This window comes from Drosophila eugracilis, unplaced genomic scaffold, assembly GCF_018153835.1.
Source record: "Drosophila eugracilis isolate 14026-0451.02 unplaced genomic scaffold, ASM1815383v1 contig_2147, whole genome shotgun sequence".
NCBI lineage: Eukaryota > Metazoa > Arthropoda > Insecta > Diptera > Drosophilidae > Drosophila > Drosophila eugracilis.
Window position 1 is genome coordinate 478881 of NW_024573030.1, and position 15723 is coordinate 494603.

The window sequence follows — 15723 nt, forward strand, 5'->3', positions numbered from 1 at the left end:
TTTTCGTGTGATTTAATTTTTTGTTTTTGTCAGAAATTCATATTTCAATTTTTAACTTATTCGCCGCGAATATGTCGTAGGAAATCTGAGCAACAGGTGTGAAAATGAGGCGAATGAATGACATTTATCAAATTAAATTTCAGATAATGGTTATATCTGTTGACATCCAAGCAAAGGCTTAATTATGGTATGCAAATTGCAGATTACTTTTTTTTTGATTTTATGATTAACTTCTCATAGAGATATTATACCATTAAAAAACAAGCTGCCAAGTTTGATTTTGAGATCGAAAATCAACCACAGACTGTTATTTTATGACCTAAAAACCTTTTCGGTTTCAATGAGTCATTTTGTTATTTTTTTTTGGGCTTATTTTGTGCTCTGAATTTTTGTTAGCCACTATTTGATATGAAGGGCCTGCGAGTAAGAGCGCGTAATTAGTCGAACCGTGTATTCATATTTGCCTGGAGCAAATATTGGCCTTACAACCAACCACTTTATCCCCCAGCTGGAAGCCACTTTACTCGGTGGCTTAACCAAACCAAAAGAGACCCCCCCCTCCTCCTCCTCCCTTCCGCACGTTTGCACTACTCGATTTTCCTCTCGAGTTGCGCGAGAGTTTTGTATTGTTTTGTTTCCGGCAACTAAAACCTGAAGTTCGACTCGGCGAGAAGAGGTTACATGTGTCACCCACATCCCCATAAACCATAGTCTCCCCCGCTCTCTACCCTCCACTACCCACTGCCATTGAGCCACTCGAGTTTCTGGTTTAGATAAAATGCCTGCCTGGCTGGCAAAAGATAAGATATACATACTCTATACGCAAACAATCGCAGTTCAAAACGCTTCTGCCTACTACACTGCCTCAAAATCAAGTGCTATATGCAGGATTATGTTCTTGAAACTGCTAATGAATTAACACAAATTAAACATATACCAATAACAAACTTTAAAACTGTTTAGTTCGATTATTTAATAATCGCAAAAGATTTTTTAGGGATTTTTATAGATGCATTTCTGACTATAACTTTTCCCTATGTCATAACTACTTTCTTAACCCCTGAAAAACCATCAAAAAATATATCAAATTCTCTAATTAAAATAGAGTTTTTCCCGCAGTGAAGTGGTGTTGATGGTAGCGCCATGTTTCTTAAGGGTTTTCGCTGCTCAAGGCTTCGCTGGTAATGGAAAAGCGAAGTGACATGGACCCTATGGATCCAGTTGAGTTGAGTTTAGTTGAGTCCTTCATAATTAGTTTGACAATACAGCGGGGGAAGGGGAGGGGATGATGGTGTTGGATTTAAGTGGATTCAATAATATAAGCCCTGCCTTGCTGTACAAACGCTTATCGCCGATCAGCAGCACCATTTTCCAATTGTATCAGCGGGCGGCAAAATCGAAATGCGTGTTGATTGAGCCTATTAAGTATACGCTCCGTTGGCACCCGATTAATTATGAACAACAACAAGAATAGCAACAACATCTCGACACAGTGCCACAGCGGGTAAGTACCTTCAGCAGGCCCGGGGGCTTAATTTTATGATTGATTAATCCATAAATATTAGATCAATAAACAGGAAGCAGCAGGACGAGCAGCAAAAATAGCAAGCAAATCTTTCAATTTTATAGAATATATATATATATATTAAGCTCGTACCTTGCTGTAAGTCCATTTAAATGTCAATAAATATCCGCTGGGGACTTTCCCTTCTGGTAACAAAGAAGAAGAAGGGGGAAAACCATCCTGGCCACTTGGCCTCTGAAGGCAAAAGCTGGCCCCATCATTCGAGTGCATTGACTTCGACGCCTTAATGGCTTTTTGAGTCGACTCAACTCAACTTGAGTTGCATTTTTTTTTTTTCGTCTCTTTTCTTTTTTTTTTTCATTTCTGCAGACGGCGCGCTAGGTGGAAAATGGCCATGGAAAATGGTGGAAAACGCTCAGCAACAGCACACATGAACGCGCCTGTTCCGACAGACAGGCGAATAACAATAAGCAAAACACACACGCATCACAAAATTCTGTGCCAAAAAGACCCAAAAAGAAAAAACTCAGTGTGGAAAGAACTACTCTACAGTTATCATTAATTTAATGGAAAATTATAAAATCATATAATAATGATAAATGGATTTAACTATTTATATTTTTAACTTTACTGCATACAAAAATAAAGCTAAACTTGGAATAAATTCTATATTGTAACATAGATTAAAGTCAAGATACTAAGCTAAGTAATTCAATCAGCCATTTAACTAATTTTCCCCTTGTGCAGATACATATATATCTTTGGAAAATGTCTTACCGTCGCTCTAAACCCAAGGAGGGGATAATCTCTTTCGATCATTTCTCACAAAAATCAATTATTACACGAAAATACCAATGTGAAGATTCCCAGGCTCAAGCATCCCAACACATGGATAAATACAAGAAAAAAAAAAAAAATATCTAAAGAAAAAAATAAATAAATCTCGCTCAAAAATTCGTTTTACGCGCTGTGATTGACAAACTGAATCCGCCTTTTTCGACGCTTGACTTGACTGCATATGGATTGGCCTATTAAGCGGCCAAAATAAAAAAGAAAGAAGAAAAAAAACGAAAGGAAGAGGTGGCAGGTGTGGCACAGGTGTGGGTTTTCTGGGTTTTCAGGCTGGCTTTACGTTGTGGGTGGTTCAGTTCAGCTATTTGGTATTTGGTTATTTGTTATTGTGGCCAGGACACGCACGCCAAGTCAAATTGGCTCATTTATCTTATTTCACTTTGCTCAGTTCTTTGAAGGAAATGTTTGTGGCAAGCGGTTTGAGGGCGGTACATGTGCTGGTCGTTGGTTTTAATGACCTTACCGAGGTTGTTCTCGAAGTCTCATTTGAATGCAGAAATACGATTTAAATATTTTTCTTGAAGATTTAAACTTGATTTCTCTTTTTTGCTAATATATAATATTTTCCCATTACAACAAATTTAGAAAAAATTTCCCTTGGGAATCGTAAAATGTTTTGATATCAAATGATAGCACAGTTATTGTTTGTTTTGACTGCAATCTTTGGCTTGAAATTCATACGAAATGTTTGTTTTATTTGTTCGCCCATTTGAGTTGAAAGTTTGTGTTTGACTTGAAGATCGGCACACACTTGTTTATGAAGTAATACAGTGCAAGCCATAAATATTTATATGCCCAGACGAGGACAACAACAACGACGACGACGACGACGACCATCACCAGATTTGACTGCCATTTGCACATTTTGCCAAGCAAGAGAGTGAGAGAGCGACAGTTTTGGTAAAAAGTTTTGCAAATTACATTCGTGTGCGGTATATATGTATATGATATAGACACGATTTGAATGATTTTAAACGCATTACCATATAAAATACATATGTTCATGCTACCTCATGGCTGGCTCCCTTATGTTCTCTTACAAAGCCCAACTTTTCGGCTTTTCACACAGGGCCAAGATGAAGCGTCAAGCAAAATGAATTTTCAGACAGCCATTTTCAACATAAACATTCTGGCAGACGGATAAAAAGAGTGAGGTGTGTATGCTGAAACAATATACATTTTATATGTAAAGTACACAGTGAAAAATTGGATTATTTTTCATTTACTAAATGACCATGAAACCTAAGTGATGAAATATAAGTGATTATTTGGGATTTTTAGTCTGCCTTTCATTATCATATAGATAAAACTATATACTTATATTCAACTTAATTGTGAATGAAGTTTTCCCATTTTTCATGTGTATGTTCGTTGTATTTCTGCATGTCTTGTGTACTTTTTCATATGCGAATGTGAGTAATTTTTCATTTTGCCAGTGGGCGAAGACTTTTAATGCGATTGCACAGCTGCCAAAAAAAAAAAACAGAAAAAAACAAAAAAGAAAGACAGAAAAAAGGCAGTTAGTTGCCTTCTTGGCTACTCCTTTTTTTTGCTAGTCCGTAAGGATAGCATTTTCTGACCGGGAATGCAGATGCAGGACTCCTCAATCTGGGTTGTTTATTGATTCACTTGAACTATGAAATTTGAGTGGCCGTCTTCTGTTGATTTTTCCCTTGCTAACTTTCTTGCTATTTAAGTTTCAATGTAAGCCGCTGCATTGGCTATTTTTATGCAACGAGCGTAGTTAAATTTAACTGGGCTAGATGGGCTGGTAACTACTACTACTATCTAAATATATAGAAGATATACTAATGAGTCACTGCTTAATATAAAAATATTTCCATAATCAGTTCAACCATTCAATTAGAAGCCTTATCGCTATCGATAGTCTCTTAATAAACTTCAATCAGATTGATCGTTTTATCACCACAAAAAAAACCCCAAAAAAAAAAATTAACCAAAAATGAAAACAGACAAACAAGCCGAACTGAAAGAGGCCTTCATGCTTTATGACCATGTGATGTATACACATCCGCGAATCCCCATTGTTCGAGCCCTTTTGTTTTACCCATTTTTCGGCCAATGCCTTTCCGAGGGCTGAAAAGTTAAGCCTCCTTTTGTGGGTCAATCGGTGGAATTCGGTTGGTAGAAATTCATCGAACGGAAGGAAATTCGAGTGGAGATTATTGAATATCTCAATTTCGCGGAAGACCAAGGTATGAATCCGATTACCTTGACTCTCGGCCTTCTAATTTTGCCCAAAACACAGAACATTCAGGTAATACAAAACGCAGAAAACAAAAATCTATTCACAAACGGTTTAACCTTTAAACTCACAGGAGAATATCAAGTTCGGTTTGATTGAATGCTGCAAAGAACTTCAAAAGGTTATTGCCCATAACAAAAGGCGAATTCATTTAAGAAACTGCAATAACCAAACTAGGCCAAACCAAAATAATTAATAAACAAATAAAATGTTTCCACATTGCAATAACGATAAAAAAAAAAACAGAAGGGGAAATAGCGGGTCGGAAATGGAAATCGAGGTAAGGATAAAGCGTTCTATCAGAGAAAAAGAGACGAAAAGTGAAAGCGTTAGCATAACTGGACATCAAAAAAGCAATAAACAAACAAAGATGGCCCGAACTGACCAACAACAACAGGGAATTCCCGAAACCAAATAGCCAAGAATAAATATAGTATGTACAAAGGTATATATATATAATACAAATATATATATATACAATAAGAAAAAACAACGACAACAACAAGCAGCTGCGCCGTCGGCATCAACAACAGCTTTTAAATTTCAGTTATAAATAATGGAAAACCAACAAACAAACAGCAAACAAGCAAAATGGTCGGCGAACATAAATAAAATAAAAATAAAACACAAAAAATTCCACCACGAAAAAACTTGGAGAAAAAACGATTACAAACCAAAAAAAAAAAAAAAGAAAACGGCATTCAAACTCAAGTGAATATTAAAATTGAATTGAAAAATGGAAAATGCATTGAAAAATGCCCATGAAAAGAGTAACAATAGACAGGATGAAACGATATCACATAGAGCTAATGCTTCAATGTCAAATGGAAAATTGAAAAAAACCAAACAAATCAACACAATGAAAGGGAAATAGGGAATAATTTTGTTTCACAAAGAAAGGTGATTGAATAGTTCTTAATTAATGGGATTTACTTATCATAAATCTATAATCTCCATTAAGGAAGTGAAGGAATTGAGAGAATGAGTTTTTGGAATGAATAAATATGCTGCTGCCTACAACTACCTAATATTACTAAGTAAAATTCACTACTAAATAGAGAGAGGATTTAAAAATTTTCTTTTAAAAACATCTTACCAAAAGTAATTACAAAAAAATATTTAAAAAAAAGAACTACAGAGATTCGTAAACACATATAGCATTCAAAGTGAAATCATGAATTAGTTGGGCCAACTAAAAGCCAGCTCATAAAAGCCAGACATTTCAACTTTGATTTTTATTAACACAACCACTTCCCATCATTTTAATAATATTTTTTATTTTTTTTTTGCCATGTCCTTGCCACAAAGTCCAGGACATCTGACAACAAAACAAAACAAAAAAAAAGAAGGAAAATCGTTAGTGGAAGCGGAATGGAGGAAAATTAAATTAACAGGCCCAGCAATTTCGAACAGACCCACTTTCGTCCTTCCCATCTACAAGCTTAGTTTTTTTCCAACTCCCCATCTGCCATCAAAATATTTGTATATATTAGGAGGAACAACAAAGAAAATATGTGGAGCAAAACGCCAAAGGACATGGCCGGCATTTTTGATTTTGTTTACATTTGGCATTTTTCATATTTTTCTTTCTCTTTTTTTCGTTTCTTTTTTTTCTCGTTTTTATTCGCTTTCGAGTTTCCCGGGGCAAATGACAACGAACGAGGAAACAAAAGTGTAGCATACATTAGAGGGTCGGAAGTGGCGAGATATTCAACAGGAGCAGGAAAACCCGAAAAGTGGGTGGGTTACTTTTGCAAACAAAACTAAACACTTCAAAGGTAAGTAATGTTTTTCGAAATTTTTTCAATTCAAATTCGATTTACATGTATAATTGGCAGGGTAAAATAAATGCTGTACAATAACTGATGTTCTTAAAGAAATATTCCGAAATTTATTCCAAAATAGTTCTAAAGAACTAAAACTATTCTATGCCATTTTGTACCAAAACTTTTCACTTAAAAGCCCAAACTTAAGCACATTTTAGTCAATGAAAAAAGAAGAAGTAAAAAAAAAAACTTCAACTTCAAACTGAGAAAACCCAACTCAAGCTGGGGGAAACTTGAATGTTACAAACCAATTCCCAGGCGAAAAGCAACAATCAAATTCATATGATTCTGCCAACAAAACCAAGACGAAAACAACAATTCCAAGTCCGTGAAAAATAAACTCGTGACAAACAAGAAGAAAGCGAAAAGGGCGCCAAGGAAAATGGGTGAAAAGGATGAGCACAAAAGGGAGGCCACCAGGCAGATGTTACCCTCTTAGCAAATGCAAGGACACCGATGTCCTCGGGCCTTACCAAACTGTGTATGTGTTTGTGTCTTGGCACCGAAAAAAAAAACTAAGAGAATCTAAGTGCGAAAATGGAATTATTGTTTACAAAAGGAAATCGAAAAATCGAAGCCGAAAATAGTTAGGATTTCATTGAGAACGGTAATTAACGATCTGATTGACAATTTTATAGATTTTGAAAACATATTTTATATTAATCAATTTGATAAAAATATCAAAGACGATCGAAAAATCAAAGCTTAGCCATTAGAATCAACAATGAATAAGTTGTAGAAATTCAAGAGAAGAACTGGATTAGTTTCCCCAGTGTACACACAGAAGAGCTGGAGTATGTGGGGAGAAAAGGCCAAATTGTAGGCAAAGACGTGAGTTGTCTAAGCGTCTGTCTGGCACAATCAAAACAAGAAGCCGTCAGCCGGGCCAACGCAATTCTAATTAACTGCCAGATACACAAGGACACTCGCACATCCAACCAAGTGGGTTTTAGGTTGTAAGAATGGTGGGAGGTCTGCGTTTTTAATCCACAAATTAAATCGAAACCTCGAAAATAAAAAAAAAAAAAAACCAACTACGGTAAGCATATGAAAGGGTATCCCTTTTCAACGTCCCTAAATACTTTGGTTAACTAATGCGCAGTAAAAGGCATTAAGAGGCAAAACGCTTTCTTCAAGTGTCCTTTTTACTTTTTTTTGTTTTTCTCACTCAAATAGCTAGATGGCTGGATGTATACCTTCGTATCTTTGTATCTCGCTCATGTACTCAACATTAATTGTAATCGCAATAGCAATTGTAATTGCAAATGACATAAGTAAGAGCTACAGAGCGATGATAATGATAATGATAACAACGATAACAACGAAAGCAACAACACATCAATGGCAGTGCCAACAACTAAATGACAACGAAATTGAATTTGACTCATTGGTCACAAAAGTTTCTCACCTGTTAAATTCCGAAGTCCTTAGATCACATCTCCTGGACGTCTCTGGATCCACAAGATGAATATATTTGGCTTCAGCTCTGGGCTTTGGTTAACAGTCATCTATTGGTCTACATTGGCCAAAGTTCAATACACGATCGCGATTTACACTTTGTTCAACGGTTGTTTTTTTGCACTTTTTAAATTGGATTAGATGAAGATTTGGAAATTTGAAAATTCGTTTAGATCTGAAGTTCTTATTTCCTCTCTATCGATCGGTGATGTTTTATGGCATGTCCAGTGGGTTTTTTTTCGACTCAGTTCAATAGATATTCTACTGTTTTAGGTGCTTTCTGAAGCCCTTTTGGGATTTTGGTTTGGATTGATGTGTCCTAAACTTTCTACCATTTAATCGTAGAGTTCAGCATTACGCTTAGCTTTCTTTCTCAATCGAAGCAACTCGATTAAATATCTGGTTATAAGTTTGATCTGATAGCGATCGCTATAGTATCGATCCAGTATGGGATGCATTTTAAGCTCTTTTTGGATTTTTCATTGATATCAATTAGGTTTGCAAGGTAAATGTAATTTAATAATTACATTAAAATAGATTTTCTTAACATAAAGCGTACTTTCAATAGCTTTTCTCAAATGATTTTGTTTGGATTATATTGTTTAAATATGTTTGTGTTAAGAACTTCTTGATTCTTTAAAATATTTTTAATCAATTATACTTGTCTAAAATTTTGATTTTATCTTAGACAGTGATCGTAAAAGTTTTAAGTTGATCTTATGCTACAAATTGTAATATTTTTGGTGTGATCTTCTTGGATCGTTTTACTTCAAACTTATTTAGTACAAATTTGTTAGTTTTTTTTTTGTGTAAAGTTTGAATAATATTTGTATTAACGATCGGCTTTAATCTCTAATAAGCTCGATCACAATGATTTTGTAGACTTAACTTAGAATATTTTGTTTTCAGATTAAATATGATATTCACACCAATAACTTGATTATTTAAAGTGATTAGATAGAATATATACTTGCTTTTTGGTTTTAAAAGTTATATTCAGATGTTGGTGTAAGTTCAAATTTCGATTTGATTTTCTTTGAATTTGATTTGAGAATTCTTCGATCCCTTAAATTCCTTCCTTTCGATGGTCATCACTGGATTCAAATATCCGACTTCCAATTCTAAGATTTTCATTCGATTCTGATGTTTTCCACTTTATAATTTCGTTAGTACATATGTTGAAACTGATATGTTTACTGAAGCAACAGGAAAAAACAAGAAAAAAAATGGGTAAATTTACAATTTTAATTTGATGAGAACACACACTTTTAACAACACACACTAGGCTTAGGCTTAGGCTTGGGCATTGAAAACGCTTCTTTGGCACTTCAAAAAAATTACAAACTCTTCAAAAACCACAGCAGCAACAATTTATGTGTTCTTATTGTTGGGCGCCGGTTTTTTAATTTTGAATTTTAAGTTTTTCATGCAACTGCCAATGGTAGACTGGATGATTTTTTGGCGCCCAACTGTTTGGGTGGTGGTTCTGTGGCTGCTGTGACTCTTAAGACTCCTTTTTTCTTTTTGCGACTGCCAACGAACCGTTTCCAAACACTTTCGGCCGATGACTGAGAGCCAACGCCGTTGAGCGCCGGAATTTAAACCTTTTGCCCTTCGGCTCGACGAGCTGTAAGTCGGAAAAGCCGAGTTCAGGCGGCTCGGAAAAGCTTTGCCTGCTCCTACTTGAAAGCCTTTTTTACAGCAGCTTGAGCAAATTCGAATATGGGGGCGGAAAAGCGGTTGGAAAAGCCACTTGTTGACGCTAACCGTGAGCTTTTCAGTCCAAAGCTGATCGCAAAAGAAACTTTCATGAGGAAATATGTACTTTTATAGTTATTGTAAAGATTTAGATTTTTTTTAATTTTTAAAGCATAAAATTATGAAAATTCCTTTGACTCTTTTCAAAGGAAAGAACAAATAGGAAAAACTATTTGAGTTGATTTTTAAAAATATTTTAAAAATAATTACATTTTACTATAAAAAATATAATCTATCTAATTGAATTTCGAAAAAGTAACTAAGTAAAAATCTAAAATATATAAAAAAAAAAAGTCTTTAAAGAAAAATCTTAAAATAATTTATGTAAATTGTAATCTTTTTAGGACACTCATGACCCGATTTCTTTACGAGTTTGGAAAATGTCTCGTTTTTGCAGTTGGCTTGCCACAAGTCTTAAAACCTTAAAACCTGAAACATTTTCCAATTAAACGGGACAAACTTCTGTTTGTGATGGGAATTAAGTTCTTCATTAACTGAGAGTGTATGTCTACTTATGTATGCAAATATGTACCTTTGTAAACGCGTAGAACCGTCACCAGTTTCAGTCCCAACTGCCTCCCCCCATCGACATCCTTATCCTTCATATTCTCACATCCTGGGAAGCACAACTCTTTTTACTTTCGCGAGTTGAATGAATGCTTTTTGTGAATGGAAAGTATGCACAGCAGCAGCTACCACCTGCGTTTTTACACTCAAAAAAGAAATAAATGAAAAATATAAAAAAAATTCTTTTAAAAATTTTGAAAAATTAAATATCATTATGGTTAGTTAACAAAATGGTTAAGATTCGATTCGATTTTTACTTTAAAACAAAATAAGTAAGAACAAAACACAATAAACTACTCTATCTGAACTTTATGATCTCAAATTATTAAAAATTTTATGAAAAACTTGGAACTTACCATAGAAATAATTAAGTTGATATCACTTCTAGATCGATAAGCCACTAAATTAAAAGAGAATTTCTTACCCGGTCATTATTTTCTTCAGTGCAGCTTTGACTTAGTTGCAGGTTGTTTGCAGCATGTCAATTAGCGCAATCCATGCCCCCGCGCGACTCCTACATTCCCAACATTCCAGCATCCGCGTGCCCGCATTAAAGGATGCCCAGTTCAGTGGCCGCCACAGTTCGCAGTCCAAAGTTTGTTTTTTTTTTTTTTTGCAAAAAGTGTGATCAATTTTCCGGCCGATGGTTATAAGTATAAGTATATATCCATTGCTTTATTCTCTTGCTTTATACATACATTTGGTTTGCCGCTGCTTGTGTTTGACTGAGTGTGTGTGTGAGTGTGTGTTGCTTGGTTGGTTGAATTGTTAAGTAATTTGTGCAAAATTTAAGCTAAATTAACTCTAGATTGTATACATAGGCGTAAAATATGTCGATATATATATATATATATCTTAATTTGTTATCATTTATAGTTAAAGGTGTGCCTACAGTGCGTTTCAGAACCATAAGAATATTGCGTATTTAAGTTAAAGCCATAATCGATAAAAATTCTATTGGATATATAATGATAATATTGGCTTAAGGCAGTTATTTGCATGAATCCCGTTAATAAAATTACATCCTAATCAAAATATCAAAGAATAATTGGGAGCTAAAAACCTATAATTAAATCGAATTAAGGTACTTAAGTTTCGAGTTACATAATCTTTTATCTTTAAATCTATGTTGTAAATTGAAAAACAAATTTAGCTAAAACCAAAATTACTATTTAGGATAAATTTCATCAAATGACCATATTATTAAGTTGAAGTTTAAGGTTCCGTTTCGAGACTTGACTATTGTTTGCTTCTTATAGCTATGACACGCACTATATAAACTTGGGTGGTTCGATTTGTAAAGATACGAATATAACTTGAAGTTTGAAATAATCTAAATAAAACTATAATCAAATATATATTAACAAAATTAAGTAATATAAACAAATTAAATTATTGTCTCTTTTGAATTTCCGGCACGAATGCCAGATTTTGTATATTGTTAACAATTTTCGACCTATGGCCCATTAAGGTTAAATATCTTTTAGAAAGAATTGAGATATGGCTAAAGAATTTTAAGATTTTTAGTTTTTAAGACTTGAAGCTTGAATATAAAACCGATCCACCCTGAAGTTTAAAAACACTTATTATTTGCTCTTTTAACTTTTTGCCATAGGGGCTGCTATCTATCGAATACTTTGGGTCTACCTTGGGCGGCAATTGGATTGCGAATCGCTCAGGATCAGAACATACCATCTGATCGGGCGACGGGTATTAGCACGATGAGAAAGATGACGAAGTTGCGCATGACCAGACGCCAGTCGCTGGGCACAGCATACGGTAGCAGGATTTGGGTGAGACGGTGCACTTCGTGTGAGGCGCACACAAAGATGAACGACGTGATGATCATGTTGAGCGTAGGGAAACCAGGAAGCAGTACCAAAACTCCATGTCGATCGGCGGCCAGCCAAATGTGATACTGACAGACGAACAGCTCCAGCGAGATGCGGCCAAACCAGGCGAAGAACGCCGAGTACCGAGTTCGCAGGATTCCGGATATATTCCTGAGGACCACATAGCCCACAATCGGGATGAACAGGATGTAGGAATGAATCTCCTCACAGTTCTGGACGTTGCGGCACAAGAACGAGAACGAGGTATACACCCCAACTCCTAGTAGTGCCAGCAATGTGACCGATATGGAGGTCCGTCGGGAAAACAGATTTCCATGATTGTTGTCATCGAACACATTGTACTTTTGGGCAATATGAAAGCAGGCGGCATAGATCATTCCAAAGGCCACCGTATATCGATCCAGCTTCCACTGATGCCACCACTCGTGCAGGTCATCATCCGTTGTCACAAACAGCGCCTTCCACGGTCGCGTCACAAAGATTCGCTCGAAGAATACCTCCGACATGAAGAGCACAGTGATGCCGCCAAGACAACCAATACACTTGCACACCAAATACAGATAGTGCAACGGATTGGCGTCCACTGATGCAGATGATATCCTTGGTGGCAGGGCCAGTACAAAGTAGACAACACACAGCCAGAAGGAGAGTAGTGGCACAAAGTAATAAAACTGATAAGGCCGGTTCATGCAGAAACATAGCAGCACACTGAGAAAGTTTGCTCGAAACATTGCTTGGAAGAAACGCACGAACAAGGAGCCACTATTGCCAGTCTGCCATAGGTGTGTAAAGTGTGTGTATCCGGTGAGGAAAAAGTATCCGGAGATCAATAGCTTGATGTGCATGTGAATAGGCAGCACTCGCTGTGCTCCAGTCATATAATATATTAACACCACCAGCAATATCCAGCCACGCAGCTCATCTGTTTGATCGCGATTTAGCACCTTGGTAAATCGTGAATCCTCCGTAAAGAACAGTCCCAGGGCAAAGACATAGCCCACTGGTATCCAAAAGCTGAATTCCGAGTAGTATTTGTTCTCCTTCATAAAGAAGTTGGTGCGATCACAAAGATAGAAATAGGCCAGAATAAGGCCCAGCAGAGATAGCGCCACCATGGGTGTGCCATAGTCGGTTATCAGAGCGGATAAGGCATTATTAGGTGCTCCTACTGTTCTTCCGCCTTCATGCGATTGCTGCTGCTGCTGCAAGGGCACATACAAAGTATGACCACGCAGATGAAGCAGCCATCTCCGCAGGCACATACCGCACACGAGGGTCATACAGACACCAAACATGGCATATGCCACTATTTGCAGTGTGGTGTGCGGCTCAGAGCTACTGCAGCATGTGCCATCATTGTAGTTCATGTAATCATTGCAGTACATGTTCCACAGCAACTGAACTTCCAGTCGCTGGCCATGGGCGCATAGTTGATGACCATCTATGGCATTATCTTGCAGACCATTTGATATGTGCCAGGCGGATTCCCAAACACTGGCCTCTGTGTAACGGAAAACACCCCGGGCCACATGATTTAGACGATCAATGTGCTCATTTTGCAACAGCTTCCAATTAGGTGGCAGTTTTTCCTCATCCACACGATCTGCTAGTTTCCAGAGGACCCGGGATGTTTGCGCCACCAGTCGATGAAATGGAGCCACGAGCAACGTGAGGTTAGCGGCATATTGGCGCAACACATCATCCGTGGTGTTGCCGGCAAGTAAACTGGCATATGTAAAGCCCACCACGTAAACGGAGGACAGTTGCTTCTCTGCCTCTAGGCGGTACAGCTGCTCAATCAGCGTCGGACTTACCTCCTCCGCCCGAATATACTGGGCCAGCATGTGCAGCTTCTTGTCTTCGAAACGTGCCGAGCCATCCGTTATCGAGGCGTTATTATCCTCCTCATCGGGCAATTCATCTGCAGCCAACGGTAGACGCAGTTGCTCCACAAATCGGTCATAAAGCAGCCGCACACTCCTGTCCCCAATGAACACAAAGTTGTTCTTGTTGTCAAAGAAGGCGAGGTAACGCAAACATCGCCTTGTGTCACTGTAAATAATGTGAATTTCGGTTAGGGTGAGTCATTAATGGGGAGGTTATCTCGTCGGGAATGTGTGTTGATTACTCACGTGAGGGAGTACTTGTGCACCATGCAACCGTACGGCTGCCACTCGTTGTCGCCCTTGAATCGGCCCTTGGACAGCAGCCACTGGCAGGAGTCACTGCCTAAGGAAAATCAGGACAAATCAATATCAATAAAAGAGTAACAGAGGCCAAACAACAACAGTGAAAGCATCTACATGAGCATTTAGATATAACAGATGTGGAATATGGTAAATCGTCTTGAATCAAGACTGTCTGCATAATATCATATTCTTATTTATACAACCAATGTTATGTAGGCTTAGTCTTAACTTTAAAATCGGCACATTGGATCTTATAAATTGACCTGAATTTTTTTTTTTCAAATAAAATAAAGACAGCATATTTAAAACAACAAATTTAACAAAACCCTTATAAAAGACACAAAACTACATCCATATAAAAGTATAGCGAACAACTATCTTTCGAGTTTTAAGAAATTATATGTATACAATTAGCATACACTTCGAATTATTTACATGTTTGATTCACAAAATGAAAAAGATCTTGATATCAAGTTTAGATGATCAATACAATTATGGAAAAACTATATATGTACATAGCTTCGTATCCATTTTATTTTAAGTTATCAACAACATTCTCAGATCTTTGAAACAACATGATAACTAACTGTTTCTTCTGATTTTGTATAAAATTTACAGTTGCTGCAGGTAAGATATTAACCGTTACAGTTGTAGATAAGCTTTACCGTTACAGCAAAGTCCATACATATACATACATACTTAATACTCTTAACATTGGACTTACCATAGTTCCAGTTGAGCAGGCCGTGGTAAATGATAAATCCGAGGACCAGGAGCAGCGCCACCTTTTTGGCATTGGTGGCGTTTAGCTGTTCCATGAATATATCCGCTTTGGTGGGCATTCGCTGTCCTCCGCCGGCGCCACCAATACAAATGCCACCAAGTTCGGGACTTGGGGCTCCATTTACCGATGTTGCAGATGTTCCAGGGGCACCAACTCCTCCGCTTCCACCATTTCCACCGCGCAATTCGCGTAGCTCCATAATTTATAAGCCCGTCTACTGCTGCTGCTGCCGCCGCCACTCCTCCACCACGCCACCCACTCTACGTCGAATAATATGGCCTATATTATTATAGATAACTTGGCCTATAGCCCGGGCATGGTATTAACCCAGTTTTTTCAGTTCTTTGAACACCGACTCCTCTTTTTGCCTGCTGTTTCGCTTTTATTTTATATTTCTTTGGCCTGTGCTTCGCCGGCCGATTGGCAACCGCGACTATCGCGCGCCGCCCACTCAGCAGAACTATCGATATCGAACAGCTGGCTAACATATCGGCATTGCGGGCAAAACTTTTTTTAAAAACTCATTACTTATTATTTTGTTTTGATAGGTAAACGTTGAGTTCGCACTAAAATCTTGATGAGCAACTGTTTTGCCCAAACAGAGAACAAAGCAGGCAGATATTTAATGTCTGGCTGAGCATCAAA

The 15723-nt window shown here is 37.3% G+C and overlaps 2 protein-coding genes across 10 annotated transcripts in view; both read right to left on the reverse strand.

Annotated features, from left to right (window-relative positions):
• The window catches only part of LOC108110389, a 45262-nt gene extending 34432 nt beyond the window's left edge, over positions 1-10830 (reverse strand). For 4 of the 9 annotated variants that reach the window (XM_017219443.2, XM_017219439.2, XM_017219442.2 and 1 more), the window contains exon 1: positions 7878-9501. The gene's annotated coding sequence lies outside the window, so the exon portion shown is untranslated. Of the gene's footprint in view, positions 1-7877; positions 9502-10217 lie in introns of those variants that run through there. The other 5 variants (XM_017219437.2, XM_017219445.2, XM_017219436.2 and 2 more) reach the window with 4 other exon arrangements.
• A 69-nt stretch (positions 10831-10899) lies between these two features.
• Positions 10900-15514, reverse strand: LOC108110391 (N-acetylneuraminate 9-O-acetyltransferase). Its single transcript, XM_017219446.2, has 3 exons — positions 15019-15514; positions 14238-14334; positions 10900-14157 (listed from the first exon to the last, which is right to left on the reverse strand). The coding sequence occupies exons 1-3, from the start codon at positions 15275-15277 to the stop codon at positions 11934-11936; spliced, it is 2580 nt and encodes an 859-aa protein (XP_017074935.1). The 5' UTR covers positions 15278-15514; the 3' UTR covers positions 10900-11933.
• Between the last annotated feature and the right edge of the window lie 209 nt (positions 15515-15723).